The sequence below is a fragment of the Neopsephotus bourkii genome, unplaced genomic scaffold, assembly GCF_033783945.1.
Source record: "Neopsephotus bourkii isolate Nb327-2 ecotype Australia unplaced genomic scaffold, CSIRO-AGI_Nbou_v1 NB_327, whole genome shotgun sequence".
Taxonomy (NCBI): Eukaryota; Metazoa; Chordata; class Aves; order Psittaciformes; family Psittacidae; genus Neopsephotus; species Neopsephotus bourkii.
The window spans coordinates 49,130-76,573 of record NW_026900835.1 but is presented as its reverse complement, the minus strand read 5'-3'; the positions used below and the strand labels follow the sequence as shown (position 1 = coordinate 76,573).

At 39.7% G+C, this 27,444-nt stretch overlaps 3 protein-coding genes across 4 annotated transcripts in view; 2 read left to right on the top strand and 1 right to left on the bottom strand.

The window, feature by feature from the left end:
- The window catches only part of SKIC3 (SKI3 subunit of superkiller complex), a 31,265-nt gene extending 27,129 nt beyond the window's left edge, over positions 1–4,136 (bottom strand). Inside the window, exons 1-5 of the mRNA XM_061347812.1 lie at positions 3,907–4,136; positions 2,364–2,431; positions 1,816–1,917; positions 1,163–1,306; positions 33–124 (exon numbers count right to left, since the gene is read on the bottom strand). Coding sequence (XP_061203796.1) covers positions 33–124; positions 1,163–1,306; positions 1,816–1,917; positions 2,364–2,429 — 404 coding nt within the window. The 5' untranslated portion in view covers positions 2,430–2,431; positions 3,907–4,136. The remainder of the gene's footprint in view (positions 1–32; positions 125–1,162; positions 1,307–1,815; positions 1,918–2,363; positions 2,432–3,906) is intronic.
- Positions 4,137–4,424: 288 nt separating this feature from the next.
- Positions 4,425–25,807, top strand: ARSK (arylsulfatase family member K). Of its 2 annotated transcripts, XM_061347821.1 has the most exons (10): positions 4,425–4,592; positions 5,947–6,076; positions 8,448–8,607; positions 10,268–10,550; positions 14,126–14,297; positions 15,745–15,969; positions 18,090–18,314; positions 18,399–18,665; positions 24,277–24,317; positions 25,631–25,807. In XM_061347821.1, the coding sequence occupies exons 1-9, from the start codon at positions 4,449–4,451 to the stop codon at positions 24,300–24,302; spliced, it is 1,632 nt and encodes a 543-aa protein (XP_061203805.1). In that variant the 5' UTR covers positions 4,425–4,448; the 3' UTR covers positions 24,303–24,317; positions 25,631–25,807. The 2 variants fall into 2 exon arrangements, with proteins under 2 accessions (XP_061203805.1, XP_061203804.1); XM_061347820.1 differs by lacking the exons at positions 24,277–24,317; positions 25,631–25,807 and adding an exon at positions 20,564–21,262.
- Positions 24,329–27,157, top strand: RFESD (Rieske Fe-S domain containing). The gene is made up of 4 exons (XM_061347822.1): positions 24,329–24,808; positions 25,631–25,811; positions 25,902–25,936; positions 26,155–27,157. Exons 1-4 carry the CDS (start codon positions 24,731–24,733, stop codon positions 26,434–26,436), a joined length of 576 nt encoding a protein of 191 aa, XP_061203806.1. The 5' UTR covers positions 24,329–24,730; the 3' UTR covers positions 26,437–27,157.
- The last annotated feature ends 287 nt before the right edge of the window (positions 27,158–27,444 follow it).

The following is a 27,444-nucleotide window of genomic DNA, read 5'->3' as shown; positions in this document are numbered from 1 at the left end:
AGACTGAACTGATGGTATTCAGTATCTTTTACCTTGCATAGAATTCCAAGAGCTTTTGGTAAACATCTGCTAAGTCTTCTTTGACATCTGTTTGGTTGGATTTCTCATATAAGTTTGCTAATCCCTTTAGAAAAAAATATTTGAAATGTAAGTAAGATTTTTCTGTCAGCAGTTGTATTATGAGAACACTGCAAAAGTTCTGCTTATGAAAGTTACTCAATGCCTTCAGTGGGGTCAAGTATTAAAGTCATAATCTCCAAGCAGAATCTATGCTGATACCTCTGTAAAGCCTTTTGAATCTACTAAGTTTTCCTCACTTTCTTAACTAATACCAACAAATACTTGCAACTTGTATATCCTACATAATGTTGTCTGTGTAACAGACAATATACAAAGCAAACTGTCATGTGATAAAAGATGTATGTCCAAGTATCATACTATCTTGCACAGTAACAGAAAGCCAGAATCTGACTGCAAAAGTACGGAAATTTCAATATGCCTTGAAATTGTGCACCAATGGTTATGCTTTAAAAAGGTATTTATATTAAAAATATTAAGAACCTATCTTCAAAAAGTATCAATTGTTGGTATCAGAGACAGACTTAATGTACAATTTTATGCTTCACAAGTCTCCAAACAACATACTTGTACACTGTAACTATACATTGTTACTGGTTGTCATGAACACCCCACCCAGCACACAGCTACTTTAAATGTATGCTATTGTTTTTAAACAGTAACAAAATTCAGTAACAAACCACTCAATGCTGGAAGCTGGAAAAATATGTTAATAGATAAAATGTTTTCTTGCCTATGAGAGCATTGTTAAATTTTCCTTGCGCTAGACACGTGGAAGCTCCTAAGCATGGATGAATTTACTGTACTGTTTCAGTTCACGTTCTCCCTTTCATGCTTCACTGCTAACTAGTGTACGCAAGAAATACAAACTTAAATATACTGAAATTGAAAGTTTACCCTGACATACAGGCTATGCAGGCACCCATGACTTCACTTCGAACACAGAAACAATACAAACCTCAGCTACTCCAAAGCTTCAGCAGAACTCAAGAAGACACAATACATGTCTCAACTCTGCTCTGTCGCAATATTTAACTCCATAGTAAAAGTTTTCAGGTAAAGAAAAAGTTAGTCTGGACAGTACCTGCCATGCCAGTAACTGGTTCGGTTCAAGTTCAATAGCCTTCTTATATGCTCCTTTGGCCTGATCAGGCTGTTCTAACTCAGTAGCTGCCACACCAATAAATACCCAAGCATTGTAGTTATTTTTTTCTTGCTTCAAGACTGCCTAGAAATATGCAATTTTAAGTGAAACTGATGAATGAAATGCATCTTATAGATCCATGTATTAAGTTTTATCATTATAGTTTGGTGAATTATTCCATAACTTAATATTAGAAGTTAAGTAATTTTTAGACAAAGGCTAGGATTAATAACTTCAGCTTTTCATATCAGACAATATTTTTTATCTGAACTGTTTTGCTAGGAAAAACATCTGTAGCTCAGCAATTAAAGCACTCCTGTCGAGGTGCAATTTAGAACTTCTTTTTATCTCTATCATTTTAGACTTAATGTTCTTATTGTCACATATAAGCAAATGCAAAAGCAAGGAGAATAAAAGCTTACATGTGGGGCAACAAACATGAATGATCAATGGAGTTAGACTTGAAAAATCAATCTCAACTATTTTACCAATATGGTACTCCACACTCTGCATTACTACACAGCTGTAGGGATATGGGAACAGCAAGCCAAACATGCATAAAGTATTACCTTCCAAATAAAAAAGTTAGTTACCTTGCAATGTTTTAGGGCTTCTTTATATTCTTTATTTCGTATTGCTTCTCTAGCACTCTTTAATGCTGCCTTCACCTCCTTATTTGACATTGTGGCTATTAAGTAAAAAGGATATATAATCATTTCTTTCAGAAAGATATACTGAACTCAAAATGTTGGTTATATCCTACTATAATTACATAGAGAGCATTCAGAACACAGGAATATGCTGCAGTATGCCAAAATGCATTCAGCACTAAAAACTGCTGAAACAGATAATATGGTTAAAATTCATAGTATCACAGAATGGCTTGGCTGGAAGGACCTTAAAGATCATCTAGTTTCAACCTCACTACCATAGGCAGGGACACCTTCCACTAGACCAGATTCCTCCAAGTCCTGTCCAACCTGGCTTTGAACACTGCCAGGGATGTGGCATTAGTTACTTACAAATTAGTTATTTACATTCAGCTCCAGCACAGGATTAAGTCAGTAAGGGGTTCCTAAGGATCCTAAGAGTTTTTCTTGGGTGTTACATACAGCAGCACCGTGGCCAGGCTGTCACCTACCTTTAGGTGTGGTCCACAATGCTCTCCTCCCCTCACACACTTACAGCAGACCCTGCTTCCAACCATGGCTGTAAAAGTGAGCAAGAATAAAAGCATTTAAGGACACAGCAAAGAGGCTTCATGCTTTGGAAGTCTGAAATGATCATGTATTATTTTGATGTATACAGTTAAGTATTTTGCCTCAAACAAATTTTGGAAAAAAACAATGTCCCACACAACGTCCTTGTCTCTAAACTGGAAAGACATAAATTTGATGGATGGACCACCTGGTAGATAAGGAATTGGCTGAATGGCTGCATGCAGAGAGTTGAGGTCAATGGCTCCATGTCCTACTGGAGACAGGTAACAAGTGGTGCCCCTCAGGGGTCAGTGTTGGGACCAATCCTGTTCAACATCTCTGCTGGCGACATGGACAGTGGGATTGAGTGCACCCCCACCAAGTCTGCCGACAACACCAAGCTGTGTGGTTTGTTTGATATGACAGAGGGAAGGGATGGCATCCAGAAGGACCTTGACACGCTTGTGAGGTGGCCAATGCCAATCTCATGAAGTTCAACAAAGCCAAGTGAAAGGTCTTACACCTGGGTCTGGGAAATCCCAGGCACAGCTACAGGCTGGGTGGAGAACTGATGCGGAGCAGCCTGTGAAGAAGGACTTGGAGGTGTTGGGTGAGGAGAAGCTGAACATGACCCAGCTTCAGTGGGAGACTGAGCCCAGAAACCCTCCATGTGCTGGGCTGCATCAAAAGGAGCATCACCAGCAGGTAGAAGGAGGTGATCCTGGCCCTCTGTTCTGTTCTCATGAGACCTTACTTGGAGTACTATGTGCAGTTCTGGTATCCTCAACAAGGACATGGAGCTGTTGGAGAAAGTCCATAAGGGGGCTACGAGGACGATCAGGGAACTGGAGCACCTCCTGTGTGAAGATTGGCTGAGAAAGTTGGGGCTGTTCAGCCTGGAGAAGAGAAGGCTGCGTGGAGGCCTCATAGCAGCCCTCCAGTATCTGAAGGGGGCCTATAAGGATGTTGGGGAGGGACTCTTCATTAGGGTCTGTAGTGATAGGACAAGGGGTAATCGGTTTAAACTAAAACAGGGGAAGTTCAGGTTAGATATCAGGCAGATGTTCTTCCCTGTAAGGTGATGAGGCCCTGGCACAGGGTGCCCAGAGAAGCTGTGGCTGCCCCTTCCCTGGCAGTGTTCAAGGACAGGTTGGAGCAACCTGGTCTAGCAGAAGGTGTCCTTGCCCATGGCAAGGCGTTAGAACTATAACACCTTAAGCTCCTTTTCAACCGAAACCATTCTATGATTCTATAGTCAACATTGCCTAAATGGGAGGAGGCTGAGAAACAACACTGATGGTGCAGGCACTCCGAGAGACGGGAAGAGGGACAAGCTGAAACACAAAAAGGCCTTTTCACGTCTAAAAGGCAAGAGATAAAGAATAGGTGAAGGGCCTTTAGTAGCGAAAGGACACAGGAAGCGAGTGGATTTCAAAGATTCCCCCAAGAGTCTAAAAAAATTATTAAAAAAAATGTCAAACTTACATTGCCCAGCAGCTCCTACAGATAAATTTGCTTCCTAAGAGGGCACAGGCGCCTCGACCACCACAGACATCCCCTCCACTGGCATTTCCGAGCCTATGTTCCGTTTCACCTAGAGAGAAAGTAGGCCCCACGTCAGCGCACACCCGCTCGGCTCCCCAGCTCGTACCTACAGCGGAGGCCTGCGGGGAGAAGTGACACAGCGCCAGCAGCCAGCAGACCCTCCGAGCACAGCCGCTTGCCGCGCCGCTCCGCGCCGCTGCAAGCCAAGGCCAGTCGAGCCGCGATGGGACAGCACACGACTTGCCACTTCCACCTCCCACCACCTCACCTTCCTCAGCCACTGCCCCGGCGCATACGCCCTGGCGTCAGGGCCGCGACTTGCCCCGCTTAGCCGCCATTTTGCTTCGCGCATTGTGGGAGATGTAGTTTTTGCCGCCCCTCAGAGCCGTACCCTGATGTGCTGAGCGCGGCTGCTGTGGCGGCTGATCCTCTTGTGGGGTCTTCGGGACTGCCCGGGAGAGGGAGGTCACGGCTCCGGGCCGATGCCGGGCGGCTTGCCGCTGGGGCGGGCCGGGCTGGCGTTGCTCCTTATGGCCGCCGCGCCCTGGGCCGGGGCGAGGCCGCTGCCCGGCGCCCCCGTGGGCCAGTCCCGGCCCAGCGTGGTGCTGGTGGTCTGCGATTCCTTGGTGAGGCTCCTGGGCGGGGTAGTGGCCGGGGCCGCGGTGAGGGAGGGCGGGAGAGCGGCAGCGGTGCTTCGACGGCGGCGTTTCTCAGATGCCGGCGGTAGAGGGACTTTCTAGAGTATCTAATAGCAAGAGAGGACTTTTCCGTGACTGTTCCTTCTACAGCCATAGGCTGCAGGGCTGGGTTTTATTCACCACCTCTACGGGGTGGAGGGCTTGCTTGGGATAATGAGGACAGGCTTCCCGTGTCGCTAAGGTAGTCGGTAACTCTTGTATTGTAAACCAAACTCGGCTTTCTTAATGGGAGTGTGCTGCACGTATTCAATGGACGCATTACAAGAGTCAGAGACTTCTGCATGTGTAGTACGGGATGTCAGCTGTGGTACCTCCAGCTGTACCGCTGCTCACGGCAGAGGGAGACGTGTCAGCTTGGGCTGTAGAGCAGGGCAGCAGTTAATGGGACAGAGATGGTGTGTAAAAGGAATGAATGCTTTTCTCTCGGCTTAGAAAGCAAAATGGAAACTAAGGTCTCTAAAGCCTCTTATTTCTGCCATTGTAAATCCTAAGAACGTTAGGGATGGGATGGAGGATGTCTGTAATCACAGAACAAATGACTGAGTTAAGCTGTTGGGTGTCATACTTGCACTGTTTGGTATAGCAAATATTACAATAAGCTTGTTGGATGTATATCTACAGCTAAAAGGATAAAGGAACTAGTATATATGTTTTTATGTATTTCTAGTGGCTTTATTAAATGATTTATTGATACAGCTGTTTTAACCTCCAGACAGGTAGGAAAGATCTTTAATTCACAAATACCGGGTATGTTTCCTTGCTTGCAACTGAAGACAGGCCTCCCATGTTACTGAGACAGTTGGTAACTTGTATTCTAAACCAAACTCAGCTGTCTTACCACTTTTGCAGTCAAGAGTGTAAAGTAAGTTCACAGAGATGTGGTGTGGATAAACCTTTAAAAGGAGGAAAAAGATGAAGGATCAGTTCTGATTTCACAAAAATACATACCAGTGCATCAGGATTCAGACTGGCTTCTCGTCACCTTTCACCTTAGCTATCCCTGTTAAATACATCATGGTGGGACTCTACTACGGCAAGAACTGGACATTAGAATGTGTATAGCAGTAGAAAGGAAGTAATTTAACTATGAAAAAGGCCTCATCTCCTTTATGTAACACTTTGTCAATTAAATTAGTCTAATTAAAGCTTCTCAAATGTTTAATTTTCCATACCTGAGTAGAATTGGCAACATTTGAGTAATGCAAGTTAAGGTAATAAAACTATGAATTAATGTAGCCAGTAGTCTGAGTTCATACTGTTTATATACTGTTTTTCTATGCAGGATGGACGCTTGACATTTTATCCTGGAAATCAGACTGTGGATTTGCCTTTCATAAATTTTATGAAAAGATATGGCACCGTCTTTCTCAATGCCTATACCAATTCTCCAATTTGTTGTCCTTCCCGTGCAGGTAGGACCAAGCATGTGTCAATTTAAATACAAGGTAATAATGGTAAATTTTAAAGGATTTAATTTAAGGGATTTGTTTTGTTTTACAGTAAGATCCAATTTTTTTTAGTTTGTGTCTGAATTTGTAGAGGGTACTCATGTTTTATATATATCTCTTTTCTGTTTCTCATTATTTTTTGTTTGTTTCTTTCTTCTTTTCCAAGCTATGTGTGAGCTTGCAAATCGTTTTGCAAACTCCACTGCAGCTTTACTATTTGAAAAAAATATTTCTGGATTTGAAGAAAAATCATCAGTCTGTCTGCTGCAGTGCTAAAGCTACATTCAGAACTGCTCTCCCCAGTGCAAAATTAATAATTCACTTTCTTGTCTCAGGAAATAGTATTACATAATAACAGATGAATAGTACTGCCTTTGAATGACAGTATTCCAAGTGGTGTGCTGAATGCGTCATATATTCTTCAGTAGCTTTAATTGAATATTTGAATATACTTGCTGCAGTCATTGCCCTGTGTTCAATTTCCCACTTGCAGAATCTGCTGGGAAGTTAGAAGGATGCAAAGTTTACATCTTAAAACATTTCTAGACCTTTCAGTTGTTGCAAAGACCCTTTGAAGGCTGTAAATGAAATTTAAAGGAAGGAAAGGAAGATCCCCCTTTCTCTCAAGCATACACTGGAACAAGCATCCCATCATGACTGCAGCAGGCACAGGCTGTCAGATTAATTTTTTTGTACTTTATTTACTTATAACCTAGTACCCTTTTCTGTTTTCAGGGCCTCATCTTAAGTGAGAGTACATGAACATGCCATCAGTCTTGTTTTGTCAATTTTTGAGTCTTTCAGATAATCTTTGTTGCTGGGAATAGTAACTGTATGTTATTCTAAGAAGTTTTGTGAAAATAGCAGCTAATGCTCCCAGTGAGGAAGATAATGCATGATGAATTCAACAGTTCATCATTTCTGTTTATCATTTTAAGTATTTCACCAACATCATCATGACCACTTGTCAGTCATCACAAGTGCAGCTCTGAACTAGCAGGGCATCTCTTGTTTAGCCAGTGGCTTGGAGACCTGCAAGGAGCTGAGGGTACATCTGTTGTGGAGGTGTCAGAGATCACACTAGAAGAGATGGTGAGAAGGAGGATTTTAGGGTGGGGAAGGTGTCCTTAACATAAAAAGGACATGGATCTGTTGGAACAAGTCCAGAGGAGGGCCAAGAGAATGATCAGGGGACTGGAGCACCTCCCATATGAAGATCGTCTGAGAAAGTTGGGGCTGTTCAGCCTGGAGAAGAGAAGGCTGCGTGGAGACCTCATAGCAGCCTTTCAGTATCTGAAGGCATATAGGGGTGCTGGGGATGGACTCTTCATTAGGGACTGTAGTGATAGGACAAGGGGTAATGGGTTAAAACTTAAACGGGAAGTTTAGATTGGATATAAGGAGGAAATTCTTTCCTGTTAGGGTGGTGAAGCACTGGAAGAGGTTGCCCAGGGAGGTTGTGAATGCTCCATCCCTGGCAGTGTTCAAGGTCAGGTTGGACAAGGCCTTGGGTAATATGGTTTAGTGTGAGGTGTCCCTGCCCATGGCAGGGGGGTTGGAACTTGATGATCTTAAGGTCCTTTCCAACCCTAACTATTCTATTCTATGATTCTAAGGTAGGAGTATTGCCATGGTGCGGAGGTAGGGCTGCTGGACTATTTGTGCTTACACGATATTTCTGTTGCTTATAGAACAGCGTAGTTCCTGTTTAGGACTCCTTTTGACTCTTAGCATTGGAAAGAGTGAATGATTCTCAACAATCTGCAAAGACACACTGGAATTCACTAATAAATACTTTCCTTACAGTTCCTTTGCAAGTCTTCCCTTGGTTTCTTTTCTTCTTGGCCTCTTTAATAATCTGGGTTTTTTTTCTAGGGCTGATAGTGAATTACCTAAAGAGGATAAAACTGAGGGCATATATTATTTGTAAAAATAATATACACTAATTCCCTCTACAGACTTTAAATTCATGTTCAAATTTAACTGAAGTAAGGGCAGATAATACTCTGTAAATGTAAACAGATGACTGTTTCATCAGGATCTATACTACCATGGCATTTTCTGTCTGCAGTTAATAGGAATATTTCCTAATCTATGTGAAACCTTGATTTAATGATTGCATAGCACCTGGATGGGACCTTCCGTAATTCTGGGGATTATTTTAGTAAATGTTGTTATTTGTATTGATGATGAAAGTAAGATTTGGAAGTGTAATACTTTGTACCTGTGGACTTTTTGCCACTAAAATACTGATTGATCGCTTCTCAAGTAACTTGCATTTAGATAGGAAGTACCACCTCATCAAAAACCATAACCCATTTTTTGTTCTCCCCAGCAATGTGGAGTGGTCTTTTCACTCATTTAACAGAGTCTTGGAATAACTTCAAAGGTCTAGATCCAGGTTATGTAACATGGATGGATCTCATGGAGAAGCATGGCTACCACACACAGAAGTATGGGAAATTGGACTATACTTCTGGACATCATTCAGTAAGGTAATCAGATAGATTCTCCTCCCGCAAAACAGGCAGGAGTGAATTAATCATGTAATTGGCAAGCGGTTTCTTTCTCTGAAATGGTAGTAGCTTTCATTTGAAAGAAATTTAGCAACTTTGTGCACAAGCAAGCATGTCCCATGCAGATGCCCTATGGCTTTTACCTGTAGATGGAAGGTGAGTATCAGGGCTGTGGTTTTGCCCAATATGAATGAAGGTTATTTTTTATCATTGGCATTGCTCTGTAAGTGAAATTCAAAAGCGGTGTCTTGAGACTTCCAGGCTGTATTATACCAGCTATGTAGGAAAACATATTTGATAAAGCTTGGGTATCAAATCCACCATCACAAAACATGATGTGTTTTTTTGTCTTTTTTTTTTTTCCTTGAAGGTCAGACCTTTTCAAAGACTTACACTGTTGCAGTGAGTTGGCCCTGGCTGGATGCCTAGTGCCCACCAAAGCCACTCTGTTACTGCCCTCCTCAGCTAGACAGAGGAGAGAAAATAGAATAAAAGGGTCGTAGGTTGAGATAATGACAGGGAGAGATCATCCCCCAGTTACTGTTGCAAGCAAAACAGACTTGAATAAGGGAAATGAATTTAATTTATTGCCAGTTAGCAGTCAGAGTAGGATAATGAGAAATAAAACCAGATCTTGAATCACCTTCTTGTTACCCCTTCCTACAATCTGGCTCAAGTTCATGCTAATTTTCTTTACCTCCTCACCCTCCAGCAGTGCAGGGGGATGGGGAATGGGAGTTGTGGTCAATTCATCACATGCTGTCTATTCCACTCCTTCCTTCTCAGGGGAAGACTCCTCACACTTCTCCCCTGCTTCAGCATGATGTCCTTCCCATGGGAGACAGCCCTCCACCAACTTCTCTAACGTGGGTCATTCCAATGGGCTGCAGTTCTTCATGAGTTGTTCCAACTCCCCAACCCTTGTTTATGGCAGCTGTGGTGTCATTCAATCTGGCAAAGAATTAAGGACATCTGCAGCTTAGATTTCTCAGCATTTTAGAGAGGCAACATTGTCATGATACTAGAAAATCTGTTAAAAAAATCATTAGAACATTCTTTTTCTCCTCCTTGCTTTCTTTACACCATTCTACTCCATTGTTCCCTTTTCTTGATAGCATTTATCAGTTATATCAAAAGCAATTGTACAAGATAAATCACCCTTACGGACTTTTGTTGTAAGTGATAGTGTTTAAAAATGTTATAATGGTATTACCCAAAACCAGAATGATGCTTCTAAAGGCAGCCCCTCCAGGCAAGTTGTTTCCCACAGGACTTTTTCAGATAACAAAAGCCTAATACCTTCTTTACCAGGTAAAGTAATGTGAATCTGTACCAGAAAGGGTAACAGGGTTAACAAGGTGGAGACGCTATTTCTAAATACTATTTTGTAGATGTGAGAAGAACCATTCTGACATGAAGTTATAATAAATAAAAAAAGATTCAGAAGCAGAAAAAAATTGCTACAGCTTTGAGTATAAAATAGATGTGTAATAGATATTGATCAGTTGAATAACAATTCTCTTTATTGTAGAAATTACAAATAGATTGCAGTATAAGGAAAGTTATTCAGGAATCTTTTGACTTGGAGGAAGTGTGAAGAACACATTTTCCACTGAGTGTGTATCATATGTATTTTCAGTAACCGTGTGGAAGCTTGGACTAGGGATGTTGACTTCCTGCTCCGTCAAGAAGGGAGACCCATGGTAAACCTGACTGGTGATAAGAAGCATGTGAGAGTGATGGAAGCAGATTGGCAGAATACTGATAAAGCAGTTAATTGGATAAAGAATGAAGCCATTAACCTTACTCAGCCGTTTGTTCTTTACTTGGGGCTGAATTTACCACACCCATATCCATCACCCTATGCAGGAGAAAATTTTGGATCCTCTACATTTGTAACATCTCCCTATTGGCTTGAAAAGGTATGTGAAGATGAAATTTGAATATAAGTTTATTTATAAGTGTACTTGTTATGAACAATATTTTATTCCTCATGACTTTTCAAGTCAGACCCAGTTTAGATATGTCAGTGCAGAGTAAGAAACTTGTTGGTCGAGATGTCAAATTTCTGCTTTAAGACTGAGCAATTAGAAATGAAGTATTTCTTTCTGTTGTAGGAAAGGGTTTGTTAGCAGTCATTACTGAATCAATAAAGAAATTTGGAGTTCTGTGGCTAAAAACATATTAAACAGAAAATGAAATTACTGCTATACATACCTGTATTTTTTTTTCAGTAATGATCTGAAGTTCATTGCTTGTAGCATTTTTTGTTGTGCTTGTTATAGATGATGCTGAATGTCATCATTCTAAGTTTTATAGGGAGCAATTGACTTTTCCTACAATATGAACCGAGAACATAAAGTAGTAAGACACAGAAGTCACTTTTCTGTTAATTTCCTTCTGTGCCACTGTTGCTATTGAATGTTTTTAGAGTGCAGAAAATTTCCACTGTATCCGTAGGTGGAAAGCTAACAGATTGCACTCCGTTCCAAGAAGGAGTAGGTTTTTTTCTCTGTCTTGTGTGGTCTCCAGGTGCCATTATATGCCGTAAAAATATAAATGGGTTAAAACAGCATTCACTGCATAAAGGCAGTAAGATTCTCTGCAGCTGAAGAACTGAGAATTGGGTTTGAAAAGACTTCATGCTTTCATTAAAACAGACAAACAAAAAACCTAAACGAACAAAACCCCCCGAACAACCAAACCAACCAACCAACCAACCAACCAAAAAAACCCACACCACACTCCCAAAAAAAAAAAAAAAAAAAAAACCACAAAAAAACACCAAAAAGCCCACCCCTAGGTCATGTAACTTGTGGCCTTTTCTGCTGGGAAACTGCAAAATTATCCTGGTGCAACAAGAATACGAAGTCTTAGAAAGAAGGATGTACAGGGTGTGGGTTCTTCTGGAAATGGTGAGAAGCCTTATGGTAGAGGAAAAGCCTGGGGAAAAAAAAAAAAAACCTTCATTTGCAAAAATCAAGATCTGGCTTGGATATTAAAAAAGACTTGCTAGGTGCTAATTTCTAGGTTGGACATCTTGGGAAGTGGGGTTAGCTTTTCTAAAGTTGCAAGCAGAGTTATAACATCTCTCACAATTTTTTGTCATCCAGTTTGAGTACATAAACCCCATAGCTTGTTGAGGTCTCTCCCACTACCACATATACATACTCAGTTATGTGAACCACATATTACCATTTATTGACCATTGGATGATTCTTATGGAATGTAGCTTCCATGTTTTGCCTACAGAATAAGCAGTCTTTGAAAATGACAGAGACCAATCTCATGAAGAAGTTTGCATAGATGAAGAACTTGAATTAAATTACATGTGTACTGAGTAGCTAATACAGAACAGAATATCAACATGGTATGTTTATGAAACCCTGTGTTGCTAAGCAGATCATCCCTTATATTTTGCACTAGCCAGTACTTTCTCAGGGCATATGGCTTTTTTCCTAGCTATGAATTACATCAGACAAACAAAGGGTTCATGACTTTGTGAATCCCTAAAACTACGTTGTAGTCCTGTAGAACCCTTTCTCTGTAGAAACTTTCTCAGTCTTCTGATGAATGGTGGATGGAGCGGGACATTTTTAGGTCCTGTTATGTCTTAAGTGACTAATAAATACCATTTGAGGAGTCTAAAATGTGACACTTTGTAGGCAAGGACCTTCAGCAATAGGAAGATGTCTGAAGCAATTGCCTGCTATTACTTTGTTTTCTATGATTTCATCTTGCAGCCTGTTTTCTAAAGGCTCTAAGAAAACTTAGGTTTTGGTATGTCTGACTATATTGCAAAGCTGGGTTTTATCCCTGTGGGCACTTCACCTCCTGCTGTGCCTTACCAGCTGTTTAGGTGCTGGTCTCTTCTCTCAAGTAACAAGTGATAGGATGAGAGGAAATGGCCTCAGATTGCACCAGGGGAGGTTTAGACTGGATATCAGGAGCATTTTCTTCATAAAAAAGAGAAGAAATTGTCAAGCATTGGAACAGGCTGCCCAAGGAAGTGGTGGAGTCACCACCCTGGAAGCATTTAAAAGACATGTAGATGTGCCACTGAGGGACATGGTTTAGTGGTGGACTTGGCAGTGCTGGGTTAATGGCTGGACTTGATAAGCTTAAAGGTCTTTCCTAACCAACATGATTCTATGATTTAATACGTCTGCTAGATAACTTAATAGAGAATACTGACTGTTGTGGGAGGTAGAACTTTGTGGGTACTGGAACACATGTCCATAACAGCACTGGTGGTCAAAACTATACCGTGTGCTCGAGAGACAGATGCTGTGCTAGTAGCTCCTCAGACAGCTCTCAGTTACCCATCCACACCTTGGGGCAAAACCAAATTGGTTTCAGCAGAGATTGATGCTTATTAAATTGCTACACCAATAAACAGAGATGCAGTGCATCTAGGAACACCTTTTGTCTGATCGCTTTTGTGCTTCACGGAGCTGCCTGGAAAGTAAGCACCACAGTTAATTTATCAGGAACCATGCTGCCCATGTTTGGGGACAGCCTGGGAGTGGAGCTGTGGCTGCAGCTCCAGAAGGTGCTGCACAGGCACAAGAGTTGATATGCCATCATCTAGGCCTCAGCTCTGTTAAGAAGATTTCCAGATGTAAATTAGAGCAATATGTGTAGTTTATTAATTTAAAAACTTACATTTTCTATACAAAGACTACATCTGTGCTTCATGGTAATTTGTGCTTTAAGTCTACAATATGGAAATAATTAACTGTTAAACGCAGCACTTACTTAAAGGAATATGTACAGTATGACTGCCTAGGCTAAATGTATATGTCAAACGCTGAGACTCTAAAGCTGGTACGGCAGCACACAGTATCTGTGAGCATGGCAATTTGAATATACAAATCCATTATTATTTGTAACCGATTGGCTCCTACTTTTTGGTTTCAAACTGATCTTAGAATTCTTTATAACTGAATGGATTGACAACTGTAGAAACAAAGAAAAAAGTGTTAGAAAATTGGACTAATAATAGTGAATTCTTTTCATCAAGATGTCAAGACTTGTCATCCACTTTTCTAGAGACCTTACCAGATTAAGTAAATTTCCATGTTGTTCTGTGGGTTCACATAACACTTGATCTTTTCGATACATATAAGTTTTAATTATTCTGTAGTTAATGAAACTAAGCCAGTACTTTTGTACTTACTCTGGAGTACAGTTCCAGAAAACTGTTCTGCAGTATCTCTCTTAAAAAAAGACATCAGCTAATAGAACACATATATATGGCTCCTAGCCTTAGTTTCTAGATGATCTTTACAGCACTCTCTTAAAAATACTTCATATATGTGGAAGCAGAGGGGAAGTAGGGGAAAGCTGGCAGCACCATGTAATGGGTAAGAAGCTAATGTCTCCTGGACAGCAAGTTGAGAACTGTGAATTAGTGCTAAAAAGTTTTAAGTTATATCTGTTGTTTTTTTTTTATTAATTAGTTGCTAAAGCAATGTGAATTCCCTTTTATTTTTAGGTGACTTACGAAGCTATTAAAATACCCAAGTGGTCTTCTCTTTCAGAGATGCATCCAGTAGACTATTACTCATCTTACACTAAGAACTGCACAGGAGAGTTTACAAAGCAAGAAGTGAGAAATATTAGAGCATTTTATTATGCTATGTGTGCGGAGACAGATGCCATGCTTGGTAGGTAATGTTTCATTCCACAGTGAGTTCTGTTCTGATTTTTGTAATTAAATGCCCAGAGGGCTGGTCTTCTGCAAAAAAAAAAAACAACAAAAAACAAACAACCAAAAAACCCCTAAACAAAACACAGTTCAGATCTGGGAGTAAGCCACATGGATGCTGCTTAATCAGTCTATATGATAAATAACTGGATAGTTTTTAAGGCTATTGCAAGGTGAATTCAGAGCACTGTGAAAAGTAATCACGCCCACCAGTCAGAGACCCTGTAAAAGCCCAGTAACTGTAGCAAAACGTCTGACCGGTTTACAAGAGGAGCTAAATACTCCTTGATTAAGTGCTAACTGAATCAGTACAAGCAACTGGGAATGGGAACAGACTAGCAGAGCAGAGCTGAAAGGAAAGGTACATTTTATGGCACAAGCGATTTCCTTAGAGATTGATTTCAAAGGATAGACTGGATGACAGCTATTATGCATAGTAAACTTATGATGTTTCCCTTAGCAGCATATTATTGAAAGTTAAGGAGAAAAAGAAAAGAATTAATTAGGCATTCAGAATTCCTTTTAGTTTGCAGTAACGTCTACATACATAAAAATTATAATGCAAATTGGTCTTTCTTTACTGTTAACAGCTGAAGCCAGGACAAGTATTTTATTTCAAAATTTGAAAAGGGACCATGAAAGAACAAGAATTCCCTATTATTGTAATATAAAATTAATGAATAAATAAGCTAATCTTTTTAGCAATGTTAGAATGATCAAGACACTGAATTACTCTTCCACATTTTAAAGAAAATTGAAAATAAAAAAAGAGACATCAATTGGAGCCTGATGGCACTTCTGGAATGAAGGTATTGGAAAGTAACAGCCCTGGGGTTTAATTTGGTAACATATTTCAAGTTTTTAATTAGTCTGTTTATGCAAGAATCATCTTTAATGTTAAAGATGTGTAAGCGATCACTGACTTCATTGACCCTGTCTTCATTGCACAAATGTACAAGGAGCTCCTGAGGGGCTGTATATACAGGAAGGAGAAAGTTCCATTGACTCTGTGTAAAGTGGATGCTCTCAAGAGTCCTTCACCCTAACTGTAGTGTCAGAGCTTCTGCTGACCTATTCTACTGCTGTTGAAATTATTAGTATTAGTTACGCTAAAAATTAAACAAAAGTGACATAGCAAAAATGCAGCTTGTCCTGCAGTGTACCCTTAACTTTTGACATTTTTATGGTTGTTGTTGAGTGCCCTCAACTCAACAACTCAACAGAGCCCTGCAACTCACTGGTGACTGTTGTTCTGGAATGAATGCTTTGGGCTCTGCCTTCTGTGGCAGAGAGGAGATTCCAACCCTCTGCCTAGGATTCCTCAGGGTTTGCATGCCTCTTTGCAGGAACAGAATTTGGAAAGAATATTTTGAACACAGCCTTTCAGTATCTTTTTCTTGTTGCAGGTGAGGTTATTTCAGCTCTGAGAGATACTGGGCTTCTTAAAAAAACAGTTGTTATGTTCACTGCAGATCATGGAGAACTTGCTATGGAACACCGGCAGTTCTATAAAATGAGCATGTATGAAGGAAGTTCACATGTTCCCCTTTTAGTTATGGGGCCAGGCATAAAAAAACAGCAGCAAATACCAAACGTGGTATCTCTTGTGGATATATATCCTACTATGCTTGGTAAGTTAAGTAATTCAAAATTATTTTTTTTCCCCCAGTTGTATTATAGTCAGGCTTTCATCACCACTTTGTGAGACAATGTAGTAACACAGTGGGAGATAACAGTTTATTGGCGGAGGATATGTATGGACTTAAATTAAAATGCAAAATATTGATGTAAAAATTAAAGGAGCTCAGTACGCTCTTTATTGATGTTACTGTCATCAACACAATTATAGTGAATTATTATAGGAGTATCTTAAAATAAAGGAAAACTGATAAAAAAGTCAGATGCAGTTTAGATATTAACAATTTTTTATAGCCTTCATACCTAACAGTTTACTATAGAAACTACAGTGTAAATGCATCCAGAGATGAGATTAAACCTGAAAGGGTAGCAGGTTCATTAGAAATATCTTTTATAAAGGGTCACATGGAAGAAATGTTATAGCGACTTTGTATAGGAAATGTATGATCATGTCAAGCATAATACAATATGATGATGGATATCATTCTTACCTTCTTAGATGTGGCAATATTCATTGTAGGGCAGAGAATCAAATAGAAATGACTGATAGCAAATTGCTTACATGCAGATGGCAGTTATTTTTTAGAGTTAATTTTTTGAGCAGTTACCTGTGATAAATCATGCAAGAGATGAATCTCATTGAAACTAAACATTAGATGAAATCACCATTTGATTCTTTTTCTGGGACTTTTTAGGCTACCAATCAGAAAAATGGTCTTTTCAAGGCATTCTGCAAAGCTTGCTCTTCAAGAAGTGTCACTGTATACAGCAGTTTCCTGAGAAAATGTGGGATAGTAGATAAAACTGTACTTCTATTAGTAAAAGACAGTGAAAAATCCTTTTCTATATTGTCTTAATTTGATTTCCTAAGAACAGAAGAAAGGATCTTTATCTGCATATCTCTTCTCAGAATTTCTTATCTAGTTATCCAGATGAAAATAGGCTATAATCTGAGTAGCTTTCTCTTCCAAATTCTGATATCAAGTCTTTTATATATATATAAAGTAATCTGCATTAGATATGGTACTTATGTAAGTATCATGTGTAAAAACTTAAAGATCTTTTTTTCTTTGTGCTTTTCCTCAAATACTGTAATTGGTCAGGTGGTTTAACTTCGTCCCTTCTTTCCTCCCTTCCTCCCTTGTTGCATAGAACTTATGTGCACTGCATATCACCACTTGGCATAGAAGAGGAGATGAAATACTACCATGGTGCTCTTTGACATGGAAAGTGATGAATTTTTAATTACTATCTGTCATGCTCCATTTAGGACACACTAGTTTAGGTTTAGTTTAGGTAACATGCTTGGGATTCTCACCTGTTTTTCAGAATGTCTCTGAAAGATCTGTGCAGCCTCTTAATATTGACATAGTCTTTGGGAGTTAGAGACATTTGTGATGTGAGTTGATACTCAGTATCTTAAAGTTACAGCATCTTCTAGGGGCCATCCAGCAGGCCATAGTCATTCATTGTTTTCCATATGCGCACATTATGGATTCCACTTCTGATACCATCTTCATCTCCAGCTGTACCAGTGAAGCAAATGGCCCTGTTCCTCGGTTTCCCCACCAGTTACAGGTGATAACCGTAATGGCCACCATTTGTAAAGTGTTCTGTTACTCACTGATGAAGAATTTTAGGTAGGAGAGTAGCACCATTATTAGCACAGATATGAAGGGTTAGACTATTTTGGATGTGTAGCTTTTGGGGTTGTTTCATGCTATGACGACCTCTTTCTCCTGCCTAACTTGGTTAGAGCAGAAGGGAAGGGAAGGGTATAAAACTATGATTAAAATAAAAAAATAAAAAAGCACTATGCTTTAATGGAGGCTATTCCAATTTTTTTTAACATACATCTGTTAAAGATGGACTTAGACACAGGAGATACTGCTTTTAATCAAGATGCTGGGCATCTGACCTTGGAAACCTCCTTGAGGTTTTTCTTTTAAATTATTATTTGTGTATTTGGAGGTTCCTGTGTTCTACTAGAATAATTAGGAATGCGTGTTTTAGTACTGAAATAGAATTTTCTTTAGACACATGTAGTATTATGTTAGGCTTTTTCAGTCACAGTAACCACAGTAGCATTTTGACTTTGTTTATCTTTCCTTAGATATAGCAAGAATTCCTGTCCCACAGAACCTCAGTGGATATTCTCTTATACCACTGCTACATGGGAAGGCTGAGAACGGAGCGTCACCCAAAGGGCATCGGTCCTCATGGGTGTTGAGTGAGTTCCATGGATGCAATGTAAATGCTTCCGTGTACATGCTTCGAACTGGCAAATGGAAATATATCACTTTCTCAGATGGCTGTTCAGTACTTCCACAGCTCTTTGGTATGTTGCCGCTTTCATGTCCTGACCAACTCATTAATTTACTTAAATGCAAACTGGCTCCTAACTGACGTGTGTTTTTTCCAGATCTTACTGCTGATCCAGATGAGCTGACAAACATCGCTGTAAAATTCCCAGCAATGGTACATTCCTTGGACAAACTACTCCGCTCTATAATAAACTACCCGAAGGTTTCTTCTTCTGTTCAGAAGTATAACAAAAGACAGTTTATCAGCTGGAAACAAAGTTTAGGTCAGAACTACTCAGACGTTATTGCCAACCTCAGGTGGCATCAAGACTGGTTAAAGGAACCAGAAAAATATGAGAATGCAATTGACAAATGGCTTCATCAAAGTAAGTAAATAAAAGCAATCTAGATTTAATATGACTGAGAATATGAAAGCATTATTCATTTGTAGTGTTAAAATTATTGTCTTATATAAGTGATTGAAAGTAACAATGCCTGAACAATTACCACTATGTTTTAAAAAGCCAAGAGCATTTTATACAACAAGCTAGCACAACAAATCTAGATTTTTACATGTTATAATTCTCTAACAATATATATGGGAAGGATTGTACATAAGTACTGATTGTGCATATGTAATATTTAGCTGGTAGCAAATATGCAGAGTATTAAGTATTAGAACTCAACAGCAATTTCCATTTCTAAGGACAGACTGAGGCAAGGATTATAAAATTTAGTGCAGTGGCATACCAGTTACAGTGAAATGTGCTGGAGCCAACATTCCATCAGGATGGGGTTTAAGTCCACAATGAAGACACATTCATCCACCTAAGAGAAGCTATGGCGGTTAAAATAGAATCAGAAAGTTAACAAGTAGTATTGGTCTGAATATACATATACAGTTTATTCATGTACTTACTCTGTCAGCATTCCTGTTTTGTACGTGGTTGACTCCATGTTTTCAAGATCTGCCTTCTGTTCTCTTGCTTTTGGACCTGGTACTTACCACTCCTTGCTGTCTAATAATGTGCATGGGCTACTAATTGAACAAGTGCACAGGTGAAGAGGCATCTGGTCTCAGGTCACTGTCAGACATTTAAAACAAACAAACAAAAAAACAGAAAACAACCCTCTGACCAAATCTGTGAGTAGAGGAGTTCTCTGAAGAGTCATAGTGTGATTTGTATAGCTTTAGATGAAAATTGCTTGAATAAATCTCCATTACACGGTTAGGTTCTCCAGGGAAATATTTTAATGTGCATCAGTGGGTGGAGAACTGGAACCTGAAATGTACACAGAAGAGATGCAACTGAAGCTTTCAGGAAAAGTTAACATAAAAGGACCAGTTCATGTTTTTCCAGGGATGGGGCAAAAAAAATGAAGTTTTGGAAGAAGGGTAAGATTTAGCTATTAACTGTTCTGCTTAAGGGAAAATATAATTGTTGTAGCAGCAGTTAGGTTTGCTTATTCTTGATCACAGTTATTACCACTGTTGTAACAAATCAGATGGCATTATACTTCATACCTAAATGCCTTCTGAAATCTGTAATTAAATACTCATCAGTAAGCTACCAAAAATAAACATGAAAAATATATGTATTTTCTGATGCAGAGTACTCCATATGCATTTTGCAAACAAGACTCTAGAATTGGGTATATATTTATGAATGTTTTAGCCATTTTATGTTTCTTTGTTCATAGAACATTAAGGCTAACCTTATACTACTTACTGCTCTGAGAGGTTTTTTTTTTTTTTTGTAGGCACGGAACAAATTAATAATTAAAAAAATGCAAACACTGGAGCACATCATTATAATTCTTGCTGAGTTCAGATAGTAATGAAGTTATTTAAGAAAAAACCCACATCTTAGCAGTGTAATGTAAACCGTCTGCATAAGTAAAGAAAATATATACATCCATATGAAAGCTTGTTCAGGTGGGAAGAGGATGGATAAATGGATAACTTTCTAGAGGTCTGGACAGAATGCAGTACATCATATAGAATATATTAAAATAAAATTACAGTGAACTGGATGTGGTGTGTGTGTGCTTTTTTAATAGCTGAACGTTTAAAAAAATTACTGGAAAATGCTTAAAGAAATTGCTAGGGAAAATTGTATTTTGTTAGTGCTGTGGACAGTGTCTTTTTTTAAATATACAAGCTTTTAAGATTAACTTCTTCATAAGTGCTAGGTTTACAAAAGTGCAGTTTGTGAAATGGAAAAACAACTTGGAGAAACAAACTTCTTGCCATAATTCCTTGAAATATCTTCTTGTATCTAAGGGTTTCCAGAGGAGCCCAGTGCATGGGGGCAGATTTGCAGATAATGCAGAAAACCGTAGGAATGTGCCGCCTCACAAAGCAGAGCTACAGGGATGCTACAAGAGGCAGGAATGCTCCATTGCAAGGTGATTCTGTGGTATCTGAGCCAACCAGTAGCAGGTTGTGATCTGATCTGAAGTCAGTATGTCTACTCTGGTGCTTCTTTTCATATCCGGGAGCCTTAAAATGCTTATTTAAATAGAAGACACTGACCTGTTTGCTAAAAGTAAACCTTTGACTTTTCCAAGTTACTTATTATTTGCGTGTGAACCTTCATTCTTAAAAGCTAGAGAGAAGATAAAAGCCCCCTAATGCCTTCCTGCCTCTGTTTGCAATAAATAGTCTACCTGTGTTGGAATAGAACTGAGCTAATTTAAATACTAAAATAGATACATTTAACAATGCGGTCATAATTAATTACTCTGATTTAGTTATGTGAATGCATCTGCATTATTGTAACACAAATGAGGCTTGCAGCATGCAAGTTTGGCTAACTAACAAGAAGAAACTTGTTTTCAAACGTGCTAAGAGAATTATGTAGTATTAACATTGAAGAGAAATTTTTGAATGAAAGGGAGAAGAGGGCAGGCTAGGATGCCAGCAGGTTCAAACCAGGTGTTTAGGAGGTGTAGCCAGGTCAACAAAGCTTCTAGGATTTACCTGAGACTAAAAAAGGCATTGGTGTGATCAGCCTATGCTTACAGAGGCAGGAGAGTTAGCACTGTCCTACTGAACAAAAATGGGATTATTTTTGTAAATACAGAGTCCAGCTGATCACTGGAGAGGTAAGAGACTGCCAGTGTAAATTTACCAACAAATCACAGGAAAATAATCGTGCTGCCAGTGTCAGGAAAGCTAGACTAGTCAGTAAGGAAAAAAAAATGAGTGGGAAAATCCAGACATTAAATGCACCTAGGCAGTGGCCTGTCTGATCTTACTTTAAGCAAGCTATGGAAATAGGTAGGTAAAAGAAAGCTAGGTAAAATTAGGTAAGTTAGGTTCACAACTGGCTAAAATCAAACTCGGTAGTAGATACCAAAAGTTAAAAAGGGGAGGGCTAATCAAATAAGGTCTGTGCTGTTTGGTACTTTTTAGAAAGTAATTTGAATTCAGGAGGAGACACTTCTATTAAACATGAGAAAATACACCCTAGGATGTCAGAGGAGCGACCTGAATCAAGAAGACAATCTCAGTATGAGTTACGCTTCTTGTTCGATTTATTGCACAAGCTCACCTAATTTATACCATTGGTGATAGTTCACACAACAGCAGTACATCTTTCATTGCCTACATACACCTGTCCACGCGCCTGTCTATACATTGCTATTGGCTAAGCTAAATTTTACACACATATCTCTGCAACAGCAGGGTGCATTCCTTGTGGCCAGCAAGCTCCTGTTTCAACGTTCTGTTTACATTTCTTCGACTCCAGGCTTCCTCGGCTCAGCTGAGTCAGAAAGAGTTCAAGGCTGTCTCACTCGACTCCAATCCTGGGTTGTGCAGGCCTTCATGCAAGGCAGAATTTATGTTACCTAACCACTGCTCCACACTAGGAGAGCTAGCAGCACTTCTGTGGACAGGCTAAAATTACAAGTAGTCTTGATTAGCTGGAAAAAGTTATCTGAAGTCATTCAATAAGGTACAATTCAGCATGGATTGGCTGAAGGTCAAATATAAGGGAAAGGGAATAATATTAAAATGGTGAACAGCAAACTGTCTAGGCTGCAGTTTTGCAGAGTAAATACCATTCCATCAGGTATTGGTGAGGTCCCTCCTAGGTCCAATTACAGCATTATGAGAGCTCCAATCTGCAGGTGCAGAGTTCTCACTGTTACCTGCTCTGGTTTGTCAGTCATTTTCGTACATGTGAACTAGCATCACCATCCTGAGGGCATGACATGCATATGCTGCGAGCTGTAAACTCTACACATCATTCATGCCCAGTCCTAGCACTCTCAGTAGAGCTCTCCTGTTGCAGAAAATGTAGGTTTGGCTTAATTTGTAGTGTCAACATGACAAAAAATATTCAGCTGGTGAAGTAGGTATAATGGAAATCTTACTAATACAACTATAGGTAAATGAGGATATGGCCTCAGAACAGTGTTCCTGCTCTGCCTTAAAAGATGCTTCACATGAACAATTACAGTGTTTTAGATTACTTTTGCCACAAGCAGGGGTGTTTCATACCTTTACATCCAATCCAGCATGCCAGTTACAGCCCTTTGCTCTGTACAGCTAATTAATGCAAGCTAATTAATTAATGCAAGAATTACACCAGCCCACCTGAAATGGAATGGTGCATAGTGGATTTAAACAGCAACAACAAGGTGCCATTCTGGTAGCTGCTTGGTAGCTTGGGATTCTGGCACGGGACCCAGAGGGTTATGTGGGCACCATGTGTTGTTTGAATGAACAGTTTTAACACCATCATCAACCTGGAAGAAAGAGGATCCAGTGGAACTAGTTACTATTTCACCTCAGAGTGTGATAGAGAGTTCATTTTCCAAGTGGCTGTGAGAAAATTGGCAGACTGATTGCCATTTTAACATGCTTTTAATAGGGATGGTCACAAGCTCAGCTATCTCCTGATGCACTCTTAACACCTGTGGCTGTGCTGTTCAAAGAAAGGAAGGAGAAAGCAGAACTTTGCTCATCTGGTTCCAGCTGTGGAGGCTGTGTTGTCTGGATGGCACAAAGCCAGGGGCTGAGGTGGAAGAAAAGATGGTAATGGGTGAAAACCATCTTGGAAGTCTGCTGCCCTTCCCTAGATACTGTCCCAGACTCGGAGGACTCTCCAGGCAAGAGACCTGCCTTTGCTGGGTTTATCAGTGGCTCCTGGGCTGCTATGTGTTGAAATCTCTTACTTCCTGTTCATACTTTGTCCACTTTATGGGTGAGAAAAAGGGACAACAGTAGGCTTGCAGTAACAGGGTCTAGTTAGAGGCCTTTTGTGATGAGGAGTCCTTAACTGTGCTCCTTTTCTAAGGGAAGAAAGTCTTTTGCTACCATGTGTTTTAACAGACTCAGCAGCACATTAACAAGTGTACATTGCCTCAGAGACTTCTGGAGGACTTCTGATGTAACAAGGCGGATCTTGGTCTGTAGTTGGTTGTAGATAAGCATGCAAGTCTTGACGGTAATATGAAGCCATTGGCTACTGATTGCCTACTGATTGGGCCATGCAAGGTCCACAGTGTGCTGACAGTCTGAGCCAGGTTTCAAACTGGGGTGCCTGGATAATTCATGTATACAAAATCCAGTCTGACTGTAGAGACGTCATCAATAAGTGAGCTGCAGGTTTGGTGCCAAGTGTTATTTTAATACTGTTTTGGACATACATGTATGTGTGTGTATGTTGATGTATGTAGATACATGTGTGTGTCTGTGTTTCTATATGTGTGTGTATTTAGATATGCAATTTTTAGAGGTGTCTTCATAACAGTGTTTCTAACCACAGGCTTCTGCATTTTAAGATTTTAGCCAATTTGGAAAATTTATAGGCAGAGTCAGCAAACAGGTGGTAGTGAAAAAATTGGGGATTTCTTACTATGTATTTTTTACTGTTTTTTCTTGTGGTTAGCTTGTTGCACTCTATGCTTATTTTTTTAAGAAAATAAGCATGAATGCCTCACTGGATTGTCCCATGAGTCTGACAGTGACATTTTGCTTTCTAGGTAAGACTGGATGGAAGTTCCTGTAAGCTGGAAAGCAGAGGGTCAGTCCTGATTGCGCGCAAATCAGATAACAACTGGCCTTGAAAACGTCACACTCATATCTGTCTTCCCAGTATAACAGTTCATTAGGAAACATGCAGCTGCTGAATACGAATAAGCACGTAATGTATTGCGTGGCTGTGAGCAGGATTTTGGTTTGGCACATCCCTCTTGGAGGAGGTGGTGGTGGTGTGGGCTGACAGCAAGAACCATAGCAAGAAGAACCTAGAGTTTTCTTCTGTTATCAGGCCAGCTCCAGCATGTCCCTGCTCCTTATCAGCTCTGGCAGAGCTGGGCCCTGCCATGATGAGCCTCCATACATTATGCCTCTGGTGCTATAGGGATCAACCCTGCTGCCTTCTGTTCACAGTTAAAGAAGGGCTGCGACACATGCTGTTGCACGTGAAGAGAGGCAATGCTGGACCTCATTATTCTGAGCCTCCATTTCTTGATCTGCTTTCTTATCTCCATTGCCATCTGGTGTGGACCTAAGGTATGGTTCAGCTTTCTGTGGCTCTGCACTCCTCTGCAGTGGGATCCCCACACCCGTGGTTTCCCTTCAGTCTCTATATACAAAGACCTTTTTTAACCTGATTTTCTGAGGAAGTGAGGGTAGTATAGCTGTACTGGGAATTCAGAGGGAACTAGAACACAGTAGGTATTGTAAGTGAATTTAATAGGAAGGCAGGTTTTGTGATAAAACTGCTTATGTTCTCTGCTGGGAGAGGCTATTAGACATTTGAAATATGTAAGAGGAGCAAGGGAAAAGCAGACACATTTGCTAAAGAGGCCAGGTTGAATAGAACTCCCAAATAAACTTTTTTTTCCCTTTTGCAGATGGAATATTTTATCAACTAGCATCAGTTTTGTATTGCTAGCCATAGTATTATTCAAAGAGTATTGGATCTACATGTAAATGCTACCCATTGCATAGCCAAACTACACAGTACAGCAAATTACATTTGCTGTCCTTTTTTTTGTTTCATGTAGGTTTTGAAGGGAGGTGGCAAATAAAGTGCAGAGTAATGGAATAGTGATTGAAAATTTATCTTGACTCATCCTCAGGTGTCAGGTTTGCAGCAGCTGATTTTCCTAGTCCGAGTTCCATTAGTGAACACTGACCAAGCATTGTCACCAAACTCCCATGCTTTGCTTTGTGTGCATGTTTGCTAGTCTTTTGTAAAACTTCTGCTCCTTTCATCTCACATGTTAAATGCTTTGGGGTTTTCTCTGGGACTGGGACATCCATTCTACATGTAGAAATTACAACATGAACTGCTTTAGAAGTGGCTTTTTTAATGTTTTGTGTTTCAAGGATGTGGATTTACACAGCTCAAGTACAGGAGCAGCTGAAGTGGAGCTAGAGGGTCTTATATTAATTGGCAAAGAAGATGTCATAAAGAAGTCTGGAAGAGCAACAGCCAAAGTCGATGGCAGAGAAGTTCTTGTTTTCTACCATGAAGGGAAATTTTATGCTATGGACTCTCGCTGCTACCGTAAGATATTTGCACATATGATCAAAATGTTGCAACAATTAAGCATAAATCCTGCTGCATAAATTAATAATGTTTTCTACCACGTTTCAGATGAAGGAGGCCCTTTATGCCTTGGGGAAATAGAGGTACGCAAGCAAAATAAAAATAATGTGTAGTGGTGTAGAGTCATGTAAAAACTCTACTGCATTGTATTTTAATACTCTTTCTGAATATATCATCAAAAGAAATAGGTAAGCAATCAGCCATACAGCCAAGTCAGGAAACACATATTTTGTCCTAGAGATTCTTCCAGGAGAAGAATATGAAGCCAGTGACTTGCTATTTTTTCTTCTTGTTTTTGCAGGATATCAATGGTCAAGCATGTATTGTTTGTCCTTGGCATAAGTATAAAATTACTCTGGAAACAGGAGAAGGATTATATGAAGGAATAAACCCTTTGGAGCCATCACCAACACCAAAATGGCAATCAAAAGGAGTCAAACAAAGGATTTATAAGGTCACAATAGACAAGGGAAATGTTTATGTGAGTCCTCCAGATTTCTCTGTAAGCTTTGATTCTGATTATTTTGCTGAAAAGTACAAACATGGTGGTGAATCAGCTATTAAAAAAATAAGCAACTCATGAGCAGCAAAGTAATCAGAGCCAGAAATCAAAATCCTGGTGAATGCTCTAATGAAGCACCATTGTTGTGAAATAAAAGTGTACTGTGGCTGTGAAGATTTTCTCCAGATTAAATTCGAGTGTTAATGCTAGTGTTAATGTTACGTTAAAGCACTGAAATGTGTAAAATTGAGTATAATAAGATGCTCTGCATTGTCAGAAACGTGACTGATCTTGTGCCAATGATTTTTTTTTTTTGCACTTGCATTTCAAAAAGACTAATTGACAGCAGAGTGCTTTGTAATAGTTGATATTTTAGAAATCCTATTATGCTAGAATTGTTTTAATTTTTAGAAGTGAATGTAGTATAACACTGCTTATGAGACACATCACATAGTTGTCATGTGTAAAGGTTATAGTTATATACTTAACAGTTTATACTTCTAATGCCTTCGGTGTAAATGACATGAAAATTTATAACCTTTTAGATACACAAGAAATTTCAGGATGTTTATTAAGTGCTACAAAGAGAAGTACAAAGCTTAAGCATATTTTAGTGAGTTTTTTAATGTCTCTTTCTGTATTACTACTGTGAGTCCATAGAAATAGCTATATTCTTTTGCCTCATTAAACTCCTTTTGACAGTTCATCAAATAATGTGACAAGGATTTGTCATGTGTAGCTTGTTCTTCTCGATTCTGTTGGATAAAGAAGAAGCTCATGGAGATAAAAACCTGATACATAATGTATCAGCTCTTGCTTGTTTTGTTGTTGGGTTGTTGTTTTTTTTTTTGTTTGTTTGTTTATTGTGAGCACATTTTTACACATAAGTTTGAAAAAGTGTGCTTTCTGTTTAAAGCAAAAAAGTTAAGTTTCTCTGTGTGCTCACTGCATAATATCAAACTGGCCCCAAAAGCCCCTCCAAGAAGGTTTCTCTCCTGGGTGCTGGGCAGAGTGGGCTCTTGGACACAGTGGCTTCCCCTGCCTGCGGTTCCTGGGGATGTATTTTTGGTGATTTCTTGACTGTTTGCA